Raw genomic sequence first — 23063 nt, 5'->3', positions numbered from 1 at the left:
TAAAACTTACCTCTACAATCTTCTCTCTGTTTTTTGTTGGATTCATAGGAGGTTCTGTGAGCAAGATTTTACAGTTTCTGGTATCAATGTTAAGTTTTTCGGGTCCAAACGTGTAATCCCACAGATGTTTCATATCATCCCAGTTTCGGACTATGCCATTTTCCATTGGATAATTGACCTCTAACATTGAACGCAATTCACTTGCTTCATCACCAACCATAAGATCCTGCAGAGTCACAAAATGGAAACTGTAAATTAACCACACTACAGAAGAAAACATGACTTCACTAAATTCTCAAATTACTGAAAATAGGGCCATGGTGTACTTGAACTGTTTTTCAGAATTGCAAGTTTTTCTTGTAAAGCATGTTTATAAATACTGAAATTGATCTTACCTTTAATAATTATGCTTCCAAACAAGTAAAGGGCTGTATACAAACCCATTCTTTTCCCCCCACTGTAGAACATTGTATTCAAGTAGTAAGGTTCACAATAATGTACAACAGCATACAGAGGACAGAGAGGTTGGTAGAAAGTGTTCCACGCATGCAGCAATTTACCAAAAAAATGAGTGCTGCAAAGCATATGGAACAAGTAGCAAAAGCAAAAAGGACCAAAAATTTTACAATAGGTGTTAGAGTAATTCAGGCATACTGGTCTATTAGGCAATTCAACTTATTCATGCCACACCAGTATTTGCTAATCAATGTGTATGTTTTATGAACTATAAATTATAAGCTCTGGGCCTAGGTAGAACACAACTGATGAGAATAGTTAGCATTTATGAATCCGATCTTTTGACTTCATAAAAGAACATTAAGTGATGGACACAGGGATAATCGTGTCTGAAGAAAACAGCCCTTCCTATTTTATCCACCTCAGGAGTGCTAATTTTATCACTGAAAAATGGCTCTGAAAAAGTACATTATCACTCACTTATAAATTCACAACCCACAAGCTTTGCCTCCAATAATAACTTTTTAAGATAGACCTCCAGTGAAAAATTTCCTGAAGCTATTTCGGGGAGAGAGGTAGGGAGGAAAGGAAATCCTATTTGGAAATGTATGAAAATGCATTTTTAAATTGTTATTTTAAAACTACCGACCCAAACAATTTCCGCACACATCCTGAAAACTCTTAGACAGCCATCACTAACCCTATTAACTTTAATACAACAATCCATTATTAAAGATGACAACAACTGTGGAATTTGTTTCCCCACTCCACTCCAAACTTCACTCTACCGGATCATTTCTGTACAAAACTGTTCAGTCTATGTTTCCCCATTCCTCAAGAACCTCCAGTGGTTGCCGATCCACCTCTGCATCAAAGAGAAACTTCTTACCATCAGCTTAAAAGCACTCAATCACCTTGTCCCTTCCCACCTCATCTCATTACTCTGCTACTACAACCCAGCCCTCACATTTCGCTCCTCTAATGCCAACCTACTCACCCGTACCTTGATCTCATTTATCTCACCTCTAGCCTGGAATGCCGTCCCTCTTCATATCCAACAGTCTCTCTCCCAACCTTCAAAGCCTTACTGAACGAGCATCTCCTTCAGGAGGGCTTCCCTGATTAAGCCCTCATTTCCTTTCTCCCACTCCCATATGCACCACCCTTGTATTTGGATTTGCACCTCTTTTTCACCCCTGCCTCAGGCCCACAGCACTTATACACATATCCCTAGCTTATATTAATGTCTGTCTCCCCCTCTAAACTGTAAGCTTGCTGTGGGCAGGGCACACCTCTACCAACTTTCTCCCAAGCGCTTAGTATATTGCTCTTCGCACAGTAAGTGCTCGACAAATGACTTGATTGTTTAGTGCTTACTATATGCCAAGCACCACTACTAAGCATTGGGGCAGATCACAGGCCCTGGTCCTACGTAGGGCTCACAGTCTTAGGGAGAGAGAGGAGAAAGGTACTAAAACCCCATTTTACAAATGAGGAAATTGAGGCACAGAGAAATTAGGTGACTTGCCAAAGTCACACAGCAAGCAGGTGGCTGAGACAGAATTAATACCCAGGCTCTTACTGCCAGGCCTGTGCTCATTCCACTAGGACAATCAATTATTGAGTGCTTAGTATGTGCAGACCACTGTACTAAATACTTGAGAGTACAAAACCAGAGTTGGTAGATATGTTCGCTACCTACCAGGAGCCAACCTCATTTGATCAAGTGTAACAAGTATTTACCTATAAAAATTTATTTTTAAAGGAGTTTATTGGTCTACACAAGTCTGATATTTAAAAGGCAAACTGCTTTATTTCCCTAAAGGTCACAGAGAAAGGTTGGAGGGGAGAAACAGCAATAATAATATGAGGCCCTGAAAACATGATAAAAGTTGCCTATTTTAAACATCACACATAAGAAATAGGCTGCAAATAGGAAACTGTAGGTGAAGGGGAAAATACAGTCAAAAATATTCAAAAGAAAAAGGATTTAATCACTAAGTTGTGGGTTTGACATTTAAAATAAAACAATGTGTCATGGACATCTGTACCAGAAAATAAATTTTTGGTTTGATTTTATATTTGAACAATTCATATTTTTATATTCTATATTACCCAATGTCTTCAATATTTTCTACATAATGATTAAATAACTGCCCTCCAAAAAGGAAGCTTGCTTTTAACTAAGAGTGCTTCAAGATCTGTATTTCTCCTTTTTAAAGACAGCTGATTTCAATTCAATAGAGATAACAGCTTTACTGGGCAAAAAAAGGGACCTCAGAAACCCAGGTCACTCAGTGACTTTGGGAAGACAGGGTTCTGAATATCTATTTCTACTTCTTTACAAAATGAACTACTTTTGTTTTTTTAAAGAGAGAAATTTCTGGCAAAGGACAAAAAATAAATTATGATTATCTTCTCCACTGTTCATTACAGTGCTATGGTCTTGTGGAAGCTCAATAAATGCATTTTGAATCACTACGCCAAAACAGATGGGAGATTTGATTTTTAAAAAAATATTCTGAACAATTAAGGTAAATCTTACAATCACTTCAGGCTTATTATTCAGGTGTGATTCTGAAACAAATAAAAGATATGGGGAGGGGGGAACACCATTCAAGAATATTGAGAAAATTGAGCAACTTGACCCTAAACCTCATTCATTCAACAGTATTTGAAGAGAGAGCTGTAACCGGTGCTTAAAAACAAGGTGTGTCATAAGGTCTAACCTCAGGTTTCACTAGCAAGCAACCAGCCTTCATTGATACTGAAGCCTGAACACTACCTTTAAACTGAAAAAAACTTCATTACAAAAGTCATTATGAAGACGCTAGCACAATGTACAGCATGATTTAATACAAAACATGGGCGGTGTAGATTATAATCTCATTTCAAATTTAGGCTTCATTTTGAGCTGAAAGTTAATAATCACCTTCAAGAACTTCATTCCACTTTCTTATCTTAATTCTAATTAATAAGTATATCTACATAGACTTTGTTTTAATATAAAATCATAATGATCTTCATAACTATCTCTAAGGTAAATGATGCATTTCATTATAAATTACATCACTGCTTTATCTTCTAAATTGAACGCTTGTTTTGGTCTTCAAAACTGAATATGCCATTTTTGACTACTAAGGATTTTTCCACCCTCTCCAACTTCTGTTCTCTTGTAAGAAACAAATTTCACAAATTTCAGGCACTAGCTTGGTTAAAATAATATTCATTACAATCATATGACATTTATCTTCTAAATCTGAACTTGATTATATTTTTTTACTTTCAAAATCAGGTAGAAAGAAATAAGGCAGCAAGGCCATTTTCATCTTTTTTTCCATTTGAAATAAACTTAAAAACAATCACTGAAATAAGGAGTTTCCAATGACACCACTTCCTCCCCAACATACCATATATTCATATTGAAATGTTATTAAGGAGCTGAGTTCATAAGACATTATATTTGATGCAAATTTATTTTCACATTAGAAGGCTAAGCAAAATATCAAACTTCTGCCTAATTCTCAAACTATTTTTTCCCCCAGCACTTTACACACAATTGGATCTTAAAAATACTACTAACTACTACACGGCAACTATAGGGAAGAGGTTGAGGATGGGAGGACTCTCATACTGAAGGAAATTTTTTCATACGCAATCCTATTAAAAGCTACTTGTTCACAACAAACACCACAATCCATTTAAACTAACAAAGATATATGAAGAAATGTGTTCTTACAGCTTCATCGGTTAGCACATATTTGGCCCTTTGCACATGTTGCATTCAGAAAAGTACAAGGCTTAAGTTAGTTGCTACTACATAAAAGCAATGAAACCAAGTTAAATTAAATGACTTTAAACATAAAATATGGGAAAAAGGCCCCAAAATATATTTTAAAAGGGACACAAAAGAACGGCTGTAGGTCCCATCAAGCAGAAGTGGAAAACAAAGAGAGCATATCTGTAACCTCACTTACCATCTTTTTGTTATTCTACTTCAACAGGTCAAGAAAGATGGAGAGAGAGAAGAGAGTCAGAAAAGGCCAAAATAAAATCCTCACTAAAAAAATTTAAACACATAATCAACAGAGACAAATTAAATAGAAGACAGGTGCAGTTCAGCTACTAACATAGAATTAATAATTCTGGGCCAAGTGAATAGAGTTGAATATCAATACTCTGATGGAAATGGCTCTAAGTAACAGTTTCATGAGTTAAATTTTAATTACTTTTTTCTTTTGTATTATGATGCCAGATAGGAATGCAAAAATGACATTCTAGTTAAAATATTTACCGGATTTGGGATTTCAACAAAAATAGAACTGTTTGTGCTCACTGATGGGATTAAGGAATTAACTTCTGATTTTTTGAAAGTTAAGGAAAATAAATGAAGACAAGTGGGGGAAACACTCTGTGGGTGGCTGCAAGGTCAAGTACTTAGGGCTTCTATTCCTTATTCCAGAACTAAAGATTAGTAGTAATATTTTATCTTCAGTATTCACTTATCCAATGCAAAAGATGAGGGACAATCATCTCTTGCAAGATTTAAGAGAGGATGGCCCCATCCAACTATGAGCAGACGTCTTAGATGCCAGAATGTGGATAACAGACATATTTCACCGCAGATCTCTGCATGAGAGCATGATGCCTAGGAATGCGAGTTTACTTTTCCTAGAAAGAAAGGGGAGCAGGCAGGGGAAAGGAGGTAGAGGGTAGAATGGAGAGAAGGGAGAAAGGGGAGATACAGGAAGGGAGATGGGGGAGAGAGATTTTATATTTACAGTCAGCTATGCCAAAACATAGGTTTTCTTTAGGCATTGTGGATATAATTTCTAATGAGGAATAAGGGAATGGTCTTTCCACAACCTGCCTCTGGACTGTTACAATGTTATGTCAGTATCAGAAGAAACGGTTTTTCAAAGCCCAAGTACAACGCCATGCAAGTCCTACAACATGAGGTTGCTCAGGAACAACACCCTCATGTTACAAGAGAACTGGCTTTATAGAGCTTTGTATACACACGTTCCAGGGGCAATCACTGTTGTGTATCATGCAGTAACCTCCCATGTTAATTAGATTACTAAGGGCAATGGGCCATGATGCTTTTCAGCCTAGGCATTTATATAAAGCATAATCTAACATCCTACTAGATCTTTTTTCCAATGAAACTATGCTCATTAATTACAAATGATAAAAACAAAGCATATTTCAATGTTTACTAATAAGAGCATTTCTTCATTAAAATGGTCAATAAGTGGAATGGTTAATTTGATGCTATTCAAAATTTGCCAAAGGATAGGGTTTATTCACTTAATTTTTGACTGAGCTCAAATTTGGAATTTAAGATAAACGTTTTTAAGACTGGCACTCTCAAACAAGGGAGATTATATACCTGCCTATGGTAAAAGGTTTAGATTTGCCATAAACCATTTCCTATTTCAGTTTTCTGGCTCTACTATGAATAGGATTGGGAGAGAGGAGGACTGCCAAAACCAAGTACCACAAATACATTTTTCCACTGCAATCCTAAGATTAGATACAACTTCAAGGAAAGTCTGCATTTAACCCACTTCCTAATCACCAAATGAGATAAGACTATAAAACTTCAATCCTACTCTACATTACATATCATCAAAATCGCTGTGGCTGTATTCCAGCCCAAACAGTGAAAAAACTCAGTTTAGTTGCTCTATCGCTACTCCAATCACTTAATGTTAAATGGGACCTAGGAGATAGAGTAACCAAGATAACTACTACATGGACAATTAACAAAGGCAGCTCCTAGCCCCTTTTAAATGATCCATTTCTTTCATAATAATCTACTTCCCAGCCCAATTAGAAGTATTTTGTTATTCTGAAGTACTAATGTTCTCCCTGCTTGAATATTCTGATATTTGTTTAAAAATGCCCCTTTCTCCCTATTCAAATCTTCTTTTTCAGTACGTATAGAAAGGAAAGATCTAGAATTCCTATATGTTTCCTTATGTTAACTCAACTGTGTCAGCAATAATGCCAGACACATGTTAAAGTATATGGGCCCAAATGAAGGTCTGCACAGCCTTTTCCAGCATACTAGGCAGGATCATGCTGCTGCAATAGCTGTAAAGCAGAAGAGCCTACGAAGCTTGCAAAACCCCAGACTTTCCATAGCTATATTTTGTACTGGGAAAGTAAAAGACCAGCACTTAGAAATAATTTAAGTTCCCCTATGGTGGGGGGAACCCCACAACTTTCTATACGGTAAAATTGAGAAATGACCATTTCTCCTTCTGAAACATCTTCCTCCACAAAAAGCCTATAAATTTCCCATTGTCTTAACGCACTTCAGCTAAAAACACGCAGAATATGGTTTGACTTCAATTATAGTTGTTACACTACGAGCTGCATCACACTGATATTGTTTGGCATTTTCCCCCAAATTCAAGAACAGAAGTTGCAGAATCAATAACATATATAAAACCCAAAAATATATTTTATTATTTTATGCAATTATTTGTGCCAATTTTCCCAAACATTTCTAATATATATTCAAAAGAACTGTAACACTTTCCTACTCACTGCATTTTAAATGAACAATTAAAGCATAATTCACCCCTGAGATTTCAGGCTTTATGATGCATTACCTTGATTTCGATGTTTCCTACTTTAGTGGTGGATCTGATAATAGGTCTTCCAACCAAAGCTGGGAAGATGTGTTCTGGAAAATTAGAGCCAGCATAGCCGCACTTCACAAACTGAAAAATAAAAAAGGGATATTTACGTCAGTGTGCTTACTGTGTAGCATCAACACTGAAACAAAAACTTTAATATTATTGCAAAATGAAACATTTTTAAAAAAATGTATATTTGAAAATAAACTGTCTGAAGATAAGATGAACTCTCCTGTTTTAATTCTGGCTCTCCTACTGGCCTTGAGCAAGTTAACCACTCATGCCCATCTTCACAATTGAGGAAAGTAGTTTTCTCCCTTGGGTATTGTGAACTGGTGGGCAGCAGCAAGTCTAGCATCATGTGGGGATTTAACATACTATCAATCAATCAATGCTATTTACTGAGCACTTACTATGCACAGAGCACTGTACTAAGAACTTGGGAAAGTACAGTACAGCAGCATTAGCATACGTGTTCCCCGCCCACAACAAGCTAAGAGACTAGGTTATAATTTGAATGTTAAAATATTTTAACATGGTATTTAGTAACTGGCAGCAAACGCCTAAAGTTTACATGTAAACTTTAAAAAGTAAATAACAATACTTTCACACAATTGATCTCAACAACATTCCTGAGGGGGAAGCATTATGGTTTGCCTTTCACAGACAAGAAAACTGAAACCTATGGAGATTAAATGACTTCACTTTAGTCACACAAAATAGAACTCAGGCTGATTCCTGGTTCGATGTTTTATTCACTAGATTATAGTGCTTGCTACCCTAAAAATCTACAAAATACTCAGAGTGGGTTCAATGCCTAAAACTGAAAATAAAGCAATAACAACAACTGCTTTCAGAAGGATTATCAGTATCTGTCTAAACAATATTGCTTTGACATCCTATAATTTCATATGGCAGTGTGGTTTATAAATACCTATATTTTTGAAAGTACATTCTGTTTGTTCCACTCTGGATTGCCTCGATCAAAGCAACAGGTACTGGAACACAATCCCCCCTCAGCTTTCTGTTTTTTTAACTTGAATTTTTGCCTTTTCAGTTATTCATCTAGGTACCTAGGTATAGAGAAGCAGTGTGGCTCAGGGGAAAGAGCACGGGTTTTGGAGTCAGAGGTCATGGGTTCAAATCCCAGCCCGGCCAATTGTCAGCTGTGTGACTTTGGGCAAGTCACTTAACTTCTCTGTGCCTCAGTTACCTCATCTGTAAAATGGGGATTAAGACCATGAGCCCCACGTGGGATAACCTGATCACTTGTAACCTCCCCAGTGCTTAGAACAGTGCTTTGCACATAGTAAGCACTTAATAAATGCCATTATTATTATTACTTACATCCCATTTTAATATCCCATTTTAGAATCCGCAGAATATTCATCTGAAAGTCCACCTTGTCAACACAAAGAATTACAATAATAATGTCTGTGATATCTCCTGAGCTTCGCAATATGCCAAAGCACTGTGCTAAGCACTAAGGGTAGACTTTAAATAATCAGATTAAGCACAGTCCCTGGCTCATATGGAATTTGTAACCTAAAAGCAGGTTTCTTATCCCCATTTTACAGATGAGGAAACAGACACAGAAGGGTAAACATTCTGCCCAAGGCCACAGCTTGCCAGAAGCATAAGCAAGACAAGAATCCAGGCCAAGTCTCCTGACTTCTAGTTTTATGTTCTTTCCACTTGGACATGCTGCCACTCCTCCAGAATCTCATCTGAGGTTAATTCAGCTGACCTCAGACCCAGGACTCCTATTTTCTTTTTTAACTTCATTCATCATCAGAGGCATTTATTGACCGCTTACTGTGTAGTTTTAAAACTTAGTGATTAAGCTAGTCGTGTATGCATCTAACATACACATACTCCAGATGATTGTCTTTTGGAATTGCAGATAACACAACTGATGGTTAGACTTTTATCCAGGGGCAAGGTTAAAACCATATCTGCTCCCCAGCCTTAACTGAATGGTATCTATTTTTTGGAACTGATTGATTTTGGATTTCCTCACTAAGATTAAAAAAAACCCCAACAAACTGCTAGAAGGTTTAGGTCAGCATTTGAAGCTACTATTGATGATTTGTGACCCCATCCCAACAGCAGACAAGTAAAAAAAAATATCTCCTAGTTCTAAATTTTCTTCAACTTGGGAAAAAGTGTTGACTAAACTTTAACCAACACCCCCAAAATAAAAGAAAGACTTTTTGGTGATGATTTTTCTCAAGAGTTAAAAGATATCTACGTACCACAATATTTCACCTCAAATTTGTTGTCAAAAACCTAACTCCACATCTTTCCCCCTAAACCCACTCCCTCCAACACCCAACTTTCCCATTTCAATAGTAGTAACAGTATTTATTAAGTGGTTACTGTGTGCAGAGCACTGTACTGAGTGCTGGAAGAGAATACACTGGTGGGAATTAGACACGATCCCTGCCCCTCGGGGTGGGGGGAGGCACTCAAAAATCTAAGAACACAATCAGTCAACAATACCATCCTCTCCATCCCAGCAACCTACAGACTTGGTAAAGTGATTCCACGTATCATTCAGCTCCCCCATGCAGTTCGCTGCCAAATCCTGTCAATTTTTTCCTGCGAAACGTTTCCCTCATTCACCCAGGTACAACCTCGGGCCTTGCAACAGCTGAACTTTATATTAGCCTTCTCCCTGGTCTCCCAACTTTCAGGCTTCTCTCTCCTGTGTGCCCTCCCCCTCCAATCTGTACTCCATGCTGCTGCACAGATTATTCTCCTGAAAAATCACGTGGGCCCACATCTTTCCTCTCCTCAAAAATCCTCCACTGGCTCCTGTGCCTTTTCACATCAAATAAAAACTCCACAGGCTTCCGGGCTCACCAAACCGATCTGCGCTCTTCTTCCACTAGTCAACTCACGGTTTTTATTCCTCACAAGCCAACCTTCCAGGTTTATCTCACTCTAGACTCTCCTGCCTCCATCCCTTCAAGCTGTTACCCCAGCTTTGAATGCCATCCTTCCTCGCGGACATACTTTTTATTTTTTGGATTATTTGTTAAATGCTTACTATGTGCCAGGCACTGTACGAAATGCTGGACTAGACACAAGCTGATCAGGTTGGACCCAGTCCCCGTACCACATGGGGCTCACATATCGTATCTCCATTTTACAAATGAGGTAACAGAGGCACAGAGAAGTTAAGGGACTTGTCCAAGGTCTCACAGCACGCAAGGGGCAGAGCCAGAATTAGGACCAGGGTCCTTCTGACGCCCAGGCCCATGCTCTATACTCTAGCGACGCCGCTTCTCTCCCCACATCTCCCCACATTCAAATCCCTCTTAAAATCCCACCTCCTCCAGCAAGGTTTCCCAGCATCTTCAGCCCACTCTAGCATTTATGAACTTACTTTCACTTTCTTTAGCATTCAGGTATAGATGTCTGCTTCATTTTTGATTTAAGATTTTTATAATTGTCTCCTCCATTACAGTATAGCTCTGTATGTACAGGGAATGTGTCACTTTGCTATTCCTTGCTCCCCAGGCATCTAGTACAGTGCACCACACCAACTGGGCATGCTTAAGTGCTACCACTACTGCATTTCTCATCTTTGCACCTATAAGGTTCCCCCCACCCCCCGACATTGCATCCATTGATGATAATTAATAATGTGGCATTTGTTAAGTGCTTACTATGTGTGTCAGCGTTGGCGAAGATACAAAATAATCAGGCCACACAGGGCTCACAATCTAAGTTGGAAGGAGAACAAGTATTGAACCCCCATTTTACAGTTGAGGAAACAGGCACAGAGAAGTTAAGTGACTTGTCCAATGCCACACAGAAGGCAAGTAATAGAGCTGGGATTAAAACCCAGTTTTTCTGAGTCCCAGCTCATACTCTTTTCACTAGACCATGCTGCTCCTCTAATAATTGAAAGATAATTGAAAGGCTCTCAGGAATAAGCATTTATCTGAAAATTGAAAATCTTTAAAATAATGAACAGAAGCGATGCAGACCAAAATGGGCAAAGCAGGACAGGAAGGTGAAAGGGAGAACTCTAGACCAGTAGACTTACTTCGGCAGTTTAAAAATCAACCACTAAGATCAGGTAATTTGGGACTTCACTGAAAATTTTAAGAATAAATATATAATCCAAAATTCTTAAATTTGCAGACAAATACTACTTCATCAATTGATAGTATTTATTAAGCATCTATGTGTGCAAAGCACTGAACTAAGAGCTTGGAAGATTCCATTAGAATTAGTAGACATGATCTCTTCCCAAAGGGAGAGACCAAGATTTGTGAGCACCTTGGAGTTTAGGTAGCATAGACTTATGCTGAATGGCACCTGGGGGATATAAAGTGAGGAAATTCGAAATCAATAGGGGTTGCCCTCCTGGAGATGTGATTTCAGCAGTTTAAACTAGAAAAAAAGATTTACATTCTACCTAATTCTACCACAAGCCCAATGGAATTGTTGATGCCTTGGCACATGAAAATACTGATAATCAGAAATGTATTGATAGAAAATAAAAGCGAGGTAGCAAATCATTCCTAGTATTTCTTCTCAGAATTAATACCCAGACCAAAAAAAAAATTGCACCATACTACGGCATACATTGTCATTCACTTCATAGTTTAAAGCACTCATTTCTTCCATAGAATGATTAGAGTTCACTCCATATTTCACAAGAGTTAAAATGACAATGTTCTTTTTTTTAAAATGGCATTTATTAAGCACTTACTATGTGCAAAGCACTGTTCTAAGCGCTGGGGAAGTTACAAGGTGACCAGGTTGTCCCACAGGGGCCTCACAGTCTTTATCCCCAGTTTACGGATGAGGGAACTGAGGCTCAGAGAAGTTGTCACACAGCTGACAACTGGCAGAGCGGGATTCGAACCCATGACCTCTGACTCCAAAGACCGTGCTCTTTCCACGGAACCACGCTGCTTCTCATATAATGATGGCATTTATTAAGCACTTACTATGTGCAAAGCGCTGTTCTAAGTGCTGGGGAGGTTACAGTGTGATCAGGTTGTCCCATGTGGGGTTCACAGTCTTAATCCCCATTTTACACATGACATAACTGAGGCACAGAGAAGTGAAGTCGCTTGCCCAAAGTCGCACAGCTGACAAGTGGCGGAGCCGGGATTTGAAACCATGACCTCTGACTCCAAAGCCCTTGCTCTTTCCACTGAGCCATGCTGCTTTTCCGAATGCAACATGTGCCACTTCTACATGATCAGAATTCTTCCTAAATCCTTAAAACATTAGTACTAGATTTCAATTAGAAAAATATTGCATTAGCACTCCATGCCTAATATATATATTTTATTCTACTTTGCTCCTCAGAACAAAAGCGCTCACACGCTGCAAATGCTTACAAACATACATCTTAGTTCTTTGATGCTAGCAAAAAGGACATATTTAAGAAATAGGTTTTACCATATATAGCTTCCTCTTCATAGCATTGTGGTTTGAATCAGCTTTCTTACTTCCCACTGAGTCATCAAATGGTAAGAAGCACAATAGAAATATTCCCTCAAGCAAAAATTAAGCCCTCTGTCTACAGATGCTCAAACACTGCTTTTCCCCCATCTCTTACAGTAAATAGGTATATATTTATGTCCCAGTTCAGTTTTACAGATCGTAACTGGAAGCTGCGGGACTTGACAGAGCACAGGTCTCGGAGTCAGGAGATCTGGGCTCTCTTCCCAGTTTTGCCACTTGCTTCCTGTGACCTTGGGAAAGTCACTTAACTTCCCTGTGCCTCAGTTTCCGCATCTGTAAAATGGAGATTAAATACCGTTTTCTCCACACTTAGACTGAGAGCCCCATTTGGGACATAGCCTATATCTGATCCGACTGGATACCTACCCCAGTTCTTAGTAGTGTTTGGCACTGTATCGACACAAACAATCACTTATATACAAGTATTATTGTTTCAACTTCAGTTATTTTATCTAAAAATTTAAAAGTGTTCATTGTTACCCTCTTTGTGTTCCCAGGCCAGACCACATCCTATTTGTTCCAGAAATTTGTTCAGTTCTTCTGAAGTCAACTTTATTTTTAAAACTGGTATAGCTTTGTCAGTGTGCCTATCTTTTTATTTCATGTGCTTTAATATAGCCATTCAAATTAGGGCATGTCCTCAAAAGCAATCAGGTCATGGTTAAGAGTTTTATTAAAAACTGAAAATATGATTTAAAGCACTGGTTTTAAACTTTGTGCTGATAATGCCTGCCAGTGAATCAGTGAATATACCTGGGAGTAAAATTCCTCACCATCTAGATTTCCTACGGGTACCTGAACCCGGCCTTCCCAATCTTTTTTTTTTTTGGTGGGGGGGGGAGAGGGACGGAGACAGTAATGGTATGTTAAGCGCTTACTATGTGCCAGGCAGTGTAATAAGCACTGGAGTAGAGACAAGATAATCGGGTTGGACACGGTCCCTGTCCCATAGAGGGCTCATAGTCTTAATCCCCATTTTACAGATGAGGGAACTGAGGCACAGAGAAGTGACTTACCCAAGTTCACAAAACAGACAAGTGGCTAAGGCAGGATTAGAACCCAGGTCTTCTGACGGCCAGATCTGTGCTCTTTCCACTACATTACATTGTTCCCCCATCTTCAAAGAGATGTATTATTAGACTCCTCCCTCAGACTTTCACCTGCCAACTCGTCTATTTCCAGAGGGGGAGAAGGAGAAAGAAGATCAGATGGAGATCAGATGGTAGACAGTACTGAAATAATGAGTTTCTTCTCTCTTGCCATGACCCTTCTCCACCTTTACTTGCAATTGGGATCTTAAGGGTTAGGTGCTGGAACTGTGTGCCTCCATGGTAAAAAAATTTCCGATCCTTTTTGCACCACCCACTTTTCAGATCAGTTTCAGGGTGGAGTGGACAATTCTCAATTCTGTCCACAATGCAAAGGTCTAATGCGAGTGTGGACCTTTGGGGCATCACAGTTGTGATAGCACATTATCGTTATCATTCTACAAATTATGAAAAGAGCTCAGGCAAATATAGGTGACTGGAAAAAAAAGATGTATGTATGGCCCAACTAGTTCATTCCAGTTTTTGCAACCTAAGAGGCTGCTCTTGTATTTTAAGATCATAATGAATCTTTTGAGGTTCTAAAAATTGAGGTCATTCAAAATACTTCTGCAGGTATGGGAGAGAAGATACAAAATTATCTTCATTCTTTCATTTCAGTAAGTTAAGGAATAAGGTTTATTATAACAATATGCAACTTTGCTAATCCTATAATGATGACTAATTCTCCTAGAATCCAGGTCCACCAATGTAAACACTTTTTTTTTTTTACTTCAACAAACCAATCACTTTTGGCCGAAAGTGATCATACAATTTTTCCTGAAAAGGTAGGAAAGTCAAATTCAGGATTTAGAAGTACATTTTACCACAAATCATTCAATTCCTCAAAACAACTGTTGCTATCTGTAGTTTTTATGTTTATTTCATAACTAATATTTTCGGTCCTTTTTCTCTCAAAAACCTAAATTTTTTTTAAGTCACAACAAATATACTTCACAGAGCTTAAAAATACCGTCCATCCAGTGGAACGCTCAACATTCACTGAACATGAAAACTGAAACAAAAATTTTCGTTCACTGTTGAAGTAAAAATGCAACAGAAGCTGCGGTTAGCACATTCATATTTTAGATCGTAACAGGATGTCAGAAAGAACTCATTTACATTGTAAAGAGCCTCGGCACCTCAACAAGATAAAACCTGTTTACAAGAAGCCCTAAATTGCTAAAATAGTTTTGAAATGCACCTACATTCCACATTTAAATGTATTTCTCATTATTTCACAATTCCTTTTCTCATAATCCTGAATGAAGAGCAACGGTGCCCGAGAATTATAAATCTCAACGTTTGTGTTTAATCTCATTTTTAGAGGCCTCTTCTACTTAACAGGAGGAAGATGTTTAACCAGGGGATCTAAAAGACCATAACATTTTCAAATGAAGACTGTGTCACCCTGGCTTGTTCCGTTTATTCATCCCCCTCTCCCAGCCCCACACCACTTAAGTACATATCTGTAATTTTATTCATATTAATATCTGTTTTATATTAATACCCGTCTCCCCCTCATGGACGGGGAATGTGTCTGTTATATTGCTACACTGTACTCTCCCAAGTGCTTAGTACATCACTCTGCACACGGTGTAAACTAAAACACGACTGACTGAATCATAATTACTGGATCACACTCAAAGCAAATCACATTTCAATCTTGTGGCCTGCTCTTCATGATCCTGCTGCCAAGAAGAACCCAGTCTGGGAGATCACCGGATTTCTTTTTTCTTTTTTTTTTTTTTCCCCAAGGGGGCCATCAGAATGGGTCACTACTAGTTTGGAAAGTTACAGTTTGTTATGCCTCCTCCTACCCGGGGCCATTCTGAGACACTTTACAATTAACGATCTGCGTTTTCCAGTTAGGGGAAAGAAAAAAAAAAAGAGGAAGGAGGTTCAAGTTAACTTCCCCTTAGGTCACTGACTCTTGGACTCCCATTTGGTCCTCTTCACCAGTTCTAGGCGACCCCTGACCACCCGCACCCCTCTGTCCACCACCACGGGGAGGGTCTGAAAAAAGCATCCCACCGTGGCTCAATGATGATGATGATGGCGATGGCATTTATTAAGCGCTTACTATGTGCAAATCACTGTTCGAAGCGCTGGGGAAGTTACAAGGTGATCAGGTTGTCCTACAGGGGGGCTCACGGTCTTGCTCTGCACACAGTAAGTGTTCAATAAATACGATTGATTGATTGATTTTACAGATGAGGGAACTGAGGCACAGGGAAATTAAGTGACTTGCCCAAAATCACACAGCTGACAGTTGGCGGAGCCGGGGTTTGAGCCCATGACCTCTGACTCCAAAGCCCGTGCTCTTTCCACTGAGCCACGCTGCTTCTTTCAATGGAAAGAGCCCGAGCTTGGGAGTCAGAGGTCACGGGTTCTAATCCCAGCTCGGCCCACTGTCGGCCGTGTGACCTTGGGCAAGTCACTTCACTGGGCCTCAGTTACTTCACCTGTAAAATGGGGATGAATCAATCAATCGTATTTATTGAGCGCCTGTGTGCACAGCACTGTACGAAGCGCTTGGGAAGTACAAGTTGGCAACATAGAGAGACAGTCCCTACCCAGCAGTGGGCTCACAGTCTAAAAGACGGAGACAGAGAACAAAACCAAACGTACTAACAAAATAAAATAAATAGAATAAATATGTACAAGTAAAATAAATAAATAGATTAATAAATATGTACAAACATATATACATATATACAGGTACTGTGGGGAAGGAAAGGACTTAGTACAGTGCTCTGCACACAGTAAGTATTCAATAAATACGATTGAATGAATGAATATTTATTTTACTTGTACATATATATCCTATTTATTTTATTTTGTTAATATGTTTTGTTCTGTTGTCTGTCTCCCCCTTCTAGACTGTGAGCCCGCTGTTGGGTAGGGACTGTCTCTAGATGTTGCCAACCTGTGCTTCCCAAACGCTTAGTACAGTGCTCTGCACACAGTAAACGCTCGATAAATACGATTGAATGGGGGGGATGGAGAGGGGGACGAGACTGTGAGCCCCACGTGGGACCACCTGATCACCTTGTATCCGCCCTGGCGCCTAAACAGTGCTTTGCCCGTAGTAAGCGCTTAACAAATACCATTATAATTATTATCACCTCAACCGTCTGCTAATAACCAGAGGCAACGCCGGGCTGCTGCAGCGTGGCTCAGTGGAAAGAGCCCGGGCTTTGGAGTCAGAGGTCATGGGTTCGAATCCCGACTCCACCACATGTCTGCTGTGTGACCTTGGGCAAGTCACTTAACTTCTCCGCGCCTCAGTTACCTCATCTGCAAAATGGGGATTAAGACTGTGAGCCCCACGTGGGACAACTTGATCACCCTGTATCCCCCCCAGCACTTAGAACAGTGCTCTGCACGTAGTAAGCGCTTAATAAATGCCATCATTATTATTACTATTATTCCCTCAAGACCTGCTGCAGCAGCTCGAAGCTCCCTCACCCCATCACTTCCTTTTTTTCCTCTCTCCGTTTCCTGCCTCGGCCTCCTTAACTACAATTTACAGGATAAGAGCTTAACAAATACCATTATAATCACTATCATCGAATAGTCTTCTAATAACCAGGGGCACATAGTAAGCGCTTAACAAATACCATTATAATCACTATCATCTAATAGTCTTCTAATAACCAGGGGCACACAGTAAGCGCTTAATAAATGCCATTATTATTATTATTATTATTATTCCCTCAAGACCTGCCGCAGCAGCTCGAGGCTCCCTCACCCCATCACTTCCTTTTTTTCCTCTCTCCGTTTCCTGCCTCGGCCTCCTTAACTACAATGTACAGGACAAGCGCTTAACAAATACCATTACAATCATTATCACCTCAACCGTCTTCTACTAACCAGGGGCAACGCCGGGCCGCTGCCCCGGCTCCCCTCAAGCCCTGCTGCAGCAGCTCGAGGCTCCCTCACATACTTGTTACTCTATTTATTTATTTATCTTACCTGTACATACCTATCCTATTTATTTTATTTTGTTAGTATGTTTGGTTTTGTTCCCCCTTTTAGACTGTGAGCCCAATGTTGGGTAGGGACTGTCTCTATATGTTGCCAATTTGGACTTCCCAAGCGCTTAGTACGGTGCTCTGCACATAGTAAGCGCTCAATAAATATGATTGATTGATTGATTCTCTGTCTCCCCCTTTTAGACTGGGAGCCCACTGTTGGGTGGGGACTGTCTCTATATGTTGCCAATTTGTACTTCCCAAGCGCTTAGTACGGTGCTCTGCACATAGTAAGCGCTCAATAAATACGATTGATGATGATGATGACGATTACAATCATTATCACCTCAACCGTCTTCTACTAACCAGGGGCAACGCCGGGCCGCTGCCCCGGCTCCCCTCAAGCCCTGCTGCAGCAGCTCGAGGCTCCCTCACATACTTGTTACTCTATTTATTTATTTTACCTGTACATACCTATTCTATTTATTTTATTTTGTTACTACGTTTGGTTTTGTTCCCCCTTTTAGACTGTGAGCCCAATGTTGGGTAGGGACTGTCTCTATACGTTGCCAATTTGTACTTCCCAAGCGCTTAGTACGGTGCTCTGCACATAGTAAGCGCTCAATAAATATGATTGATTGATTCTGTCTCCCCCTTTTAGACTGTGAGCCCACTGTTGGGTAGGGACCGTCTCTATACGTTGCCAATTTGGACTTCCCAAGCGCTTAGTACGGTGCTCTGCACATAGTAAGCGCTCAATAAATATGATTGATTGATTCTCACGGTGCTCTGCACATAGTAAGCGCTCAATAAATATGATTGATTGATTCTCTGTCTCCCCCTTTTAGACTGTGAGCCCACTGTTGGGTAGGGACCGTCTCTATACGTTGCCAATTTGGACTTCCCAAGCGCTCATTATGGTGCTCTGCACATAGTAAGCACTCAATAAATATGATTGATTGATTCTCTGTCTCCCCGTTTTAGACTGTGAGCCCACTGTTGGGTGGGGACCGTCTCTATACGTTGCCAATTTGGACTTCCCAGGCGCTTAGTCCGGCGCTCTGCACATAGCAAGCGCTCAATAAATATGATGGATTGATTCTCTGTCTCCCCCTTTTAGCCTGTGAGCCCACTGTTGCCAATTTGGACTTCCCAAGCGCTTAGTCCGGTGCTCTGCACATAGCAAGCGCTCAATAAATATGATCGATTGATTCTCTGTCTCCCCCTTTTAGACTGTGAGCCCACTGTTGGGTAGGGACCGTCTCTATACGTTGCCAATTTGTACTTCCCAGAGCTTAGTACAGTGCTCTGCACATAATAAAAGCTCAATAAATATGATTGATTGATTCTCTGTCTCCCCCTTTTAGACTGCGAGCCCACTGTTGGGTGGGGACCGTCTCTATACGTTGCCAATTTGGACTTCCCAGGCGCTTAGTCCGGCGCTCTGCACATAGCAAGCGCTCAATAAATATGATGGATTGATTCTCTGTCTCCCCCTTTTAGCCTGTGAGCCCACTGTTGCCAATTTGGACTTCCCAAGCGCTTAGTCCGGCGCTCTGCACACAGCAAGCGCTCAATAAATACGATTGATGATGATGATCACTTCCTTTTTTTTTTTTTCTCTCTCTCCGTTTCCTGCCTCGGACTCCCTAACTACAATTTACAGGAAGAGGAAGGCCCCGCGTGCGGTGGGGTGGTTTTTCGGCTTTTCTCTCTCTCATTTTTTTTCTCCTCCTTTCGGCGTTCCTCTTCTGCGATTACGAGGCGCCCGCTGCGGCTGGTGCAACGCCCACCATGTTCCCCGTTTTTCCTCCTCCCTCACCTCGTCCCCACCTCGTCGGGAGACCATCTTTCTCCTGAGGCGAGGGGGCGGCGGCACGGGCCGCCCTGACAGGCGGAGGGGGGGGGCGGCGGCGGCGGCGGCCGCAGGCCCCCCGTCCCGCCCCTCGACGCCCACCCTCCTGAGGAGAACCGTGACTCCCCCCCTCACACCTCCCTCCCTCCGTCCCTCCCTCGGTGTCACCGGGGGCGCTTACCCCGGTGCCGTTGTCACACACCACCACCTTCCTGCCCTGGCTGTCCATTGTCTGCCCTGAGGAGAACGGCCGCCGCTGCGATCGCCGCCGCCGCCCCGGCTCCTCTTTCCTCTTCCTCCTCCTCCCTTCCCCGGCCCCTCCTTCGCTTCAACTTTCTTCCCCCAACCGGAAGTGGCTCCCCGCCCCTCCCGCCTTTAACTGACAAGTCGCGCGCGGGCTCGTGAAGGACGGCTCTACTACCCAATCAGCACCCAGGAATCAGGAGGCCCCGCCCACACCCGTCTCCATGGCGACCGCCCCCGCCCCCCCCGCCTTCCCCTCCCGTCGCTCCGTTCCGGGCCTGCGCATGCCCGCCGTCGGCGGGGCGTTGCCATGGCTACCGCCGCGGCGGAGACTTTGGGCCCTCTCCTCGTCAATCATTTATAATAATAATAATAATAATGATGGCATTTGTTAAGCGCTTGCTATGTGCAGAGCACTGTTCTAAGCGCTGGGGGGGGATACAAGGTGATCGAGTTGTCCCTCTCAATCCCCATTTTACAGATGAGGTCACTGAGGCTCAGAGCAGTTAAGTGACTCGCCCAAGGTCACACAGCAGACATGTGGCGGAGCCGGGATTCGAACCCGTGCCCTCTGACTCCAAAGCCCGGGCTCTTCTCCACTGAGCCACGCTGCTCCTAAGTATTCATTCATTTATTCATTCATTCAGTCGTCTTTATTGAGCGCTTACTGTGTGCGGAGCACTGTGTACTAAGCGCTTGGGAAGTCCAAATTGGCAACATAGAGAGACAGTCCCTACCCAACAGTGGGCTCACAGTCTAAAAGGGGGAGACAGAGAACAAGACCAAACATACTAACAAAATAAAATGAATAGATATGTACAAATAAAATAAAATAAATAAATATAGAGAGTAATAAATATGTACAAACATATATACATATATACAGGTGCTGTGGGAATCATTCATTCATTCATTCAATCGTATTTATTGAGCGCTTACTGTGTGCAGAGCACTGTACTAAGCGCTTGGGAAGTCCAAATTGGCAACATAGAGAGACAGTCCCTACCCAACAGTGGGCTCACAGTCTAAAAGGGGGAGACATCATCATCATCAATCGTATTTATTGAGCGCTTACTAGGTGCAGAGCACTGTACTAAGCGCTTGGGAAGTACAAATTGGCAACATAGAGAGACAGTCCCTACCCAACAGTGGGCTCACAGTCTAAATGGGGGAGACAGAGAACAAAACCAAACATACTAACAAAATAAAATAAATAGATATGTACAAATAAAATAAAATAAATAAATATATAGAGTAATAAATATGTACAAACATATATACATATATACAGGTGCTGTGGGAATCATTCATTCATTCATTCAATCGTATTTATTGAGCGCTTACTGTGTGCAGAGCACTGTACTAAGCGCTTGGGAAGTCCAAATTGGCAACATAGAGAGACAGTCCCTACCCAACAGTGGGCTCACAGTCTAAAAGGGGGAGACAGAGAACGAAACCAAACATACTCACAAAATAAAATAAATAGAATAGATATGTACAAATGAAATAAAATAAATAAATAAATATATAGAGTAATAAATATGTACAAACATATGTACATATATACAGATGCTGTGGGAATCATTCATTAATTCATTCAATCGTATTTATTGAGCGCTTACTGCGTGCAGAGCACTATACTAAGCGCTTGGGAAGTCCAAGTTGGCAACATAGAGAGACAGTCCCTACCCAACATAATCATCGTCATCATCATCAATCGTATTTATTGAGCGCTTACTGTGTGCAGAGCACTGTACTAAGCGCTTGGGAAGTCCAAGTTGGCAACATAGAGAGACAGTCCCTACCCAACATCATCATCATCATCATCAATCAATCAATCAATCAATCGTATTTATTGAGCACTTACTGTGTGCAGAGCACTGGACTAAGCGCTTGGGAAGTCCAAGTCGGCAACATATAGAGACAGTCCCTACCCAACAGTGGGCTCACAGTCTAAAAGGGGGAGACAGAGAACAAAACCAAACATACTAACAAAATAAAATAAGTAAAATAGATATGTACAAGTAAAATAATAGAGTAATAAATATGTACAAACATATATACATATACACAGGTGCTGTGGGGAAAGGAAGGAGGTAAGATGAGGGGATGGAGAGGGAGAGGAAGGAAGGGGCTCAGTCAGGGAGGGCCTCCTGGAGGAGGTGAGCTCTCAGTAGGGCCTTGAAGGGAGGAATCAATCAATCAATCAATCAATCATTTATTGAGCGCTTACTGTGTGCAGAGCACTGTACTAAGCGCTTGGGAAGTCCAAGTTGGCAACATATAGAGACAGTCCCTACCCAACAGTGGGCTCACAGTCTAAAAGGGGGAGACAGAGAACAAAACCAAACATACTAACAAAATAAAATAGATATGTACAAGTAAAATAAATAAATAGAGTAATAAATATGTACAAACATCATCATCATCATCAATCGTATTTATTGAGCACTTACTATGTGCAGAGCACTGTACTAAGCGCTTGGGAAGTACAAATTGGCAACATATAGAGACAGTCCCTCCCCAACAGTGGGCTCACAGTCTAAAAGTCCCTCTCGGTGCATGCCTGCCGGGCCCAACCCGAGGAGGCTGCGACTGCTCCGGACTCTCTGCAGGAGCCCTCAGCAGGTGATGGGGGCAAGATGGATCATAAATAAATCATTTATTTTATTTTGTTAGTACGTTTGGTTTTGTTCTCGGTCTCCCCCTCTTAGACTGTGAACCCACTGTTGGGTAGGGACTGGCTCTATATGTTGCCAATTTGTACTTCCCAAGCACTTAGTACAGTGCTCTGCACATAGTAAGCTTACTCTGTGCAAAGCACTGTTCTAAGCGCTGGGAAGGTTACAAGGTGATGAAGTTGTCCCACGTGGGGCTCACAACCTTAATCCCCATTTTCCAGATGAGGGGACGGAGGCCCAGAGAAGGGAAGTGACTTGCCCAAAGTCACACAGCTGACGAGTGGCGGAAGGGGATTAGAACCCATGACCTCTGACTCCCAAGCCCGGGCTCTTTCTACTGAGCCATGCTGCTTCCCTAATAAATAAGTATTTATTTATTTATTTATTTTACTTGTACAGATCTATTCTATTTATCTTATTTTGTTCATATGTTTGGTTTTGTTCTCTGTCTCCTCCTTTTAGACTGTGAGCCCACTGTTGGGTAGGGACTGTCTCTAGATGTTGCCAACTTGTACTTCCCAAGCGCTTAGTATAGTGCTCTGCACACAGTAAGCACTCAATAAATACGATTGATGATGATGATGATGATGATGGAGCAGATTGCCATGGAGGCTTCTCTC

The 23063-nt window shown here is 41.2% G+C and overlaps 1 protein-coding gene across 2 annotated transcripts in view; it reads right to left on the bottom strand.

Moving 5' to 3' along the window:
• Window positions 1-19792, bottom strand: part of ACTR2 (actin related protein 2) — a 37370-nt gene extending 17578 nt beyond the window's left edge. The window contains exons 1-4 of one of the 2 annotated variants that reach the window (XM_038751100.1): window positions 19701-19792; window positions 7080-7190; window positions 4434-4448; window positions 11-226 (exon numbers count right to left, since the gene is read on the bottom strand). In XM_038751100.1, coding sequence (XP_038607028.1) covers window positions 11-226; window positions 4434-4448; window positions 7080-7190; window positions 19701-19748 — 390 coding nt within the window. In that variant the 5' untranslated portion in view covers window positions 19749-19792. The remainder of the gene's footprint in view (window positions 1-10; window positions 227-4433; window positions 4449-7079; window positions 7191-19700) is intronic. The other variant, XM_038751101.1, reaches the window with a different exon arrangement.
• Window positions 19793-23063: the final 3271 nt, after the last annotated feature.

The sequence above is a fragment of the Tachyglossus aculeatus genome, chromosome 9 (genome assembly GCF_015852505.1).
Source record: "Tachyglossus aculeatus isolate mTacAcu1 chromosome 9, mTacAcu1.pri, whole genome shotgun sequence".
Lineage (NCBI taxonomy): Eukaryota > Metazoa > Chordata > Mammalia > Monotremata > Tachyglossidae > Tachyglossus > Tachyglossus aculeatus.
Note: the sequence above shows the minus strand (reverse complement) of the source record. Positions and strands in the feature narration are given on the sequence as shown.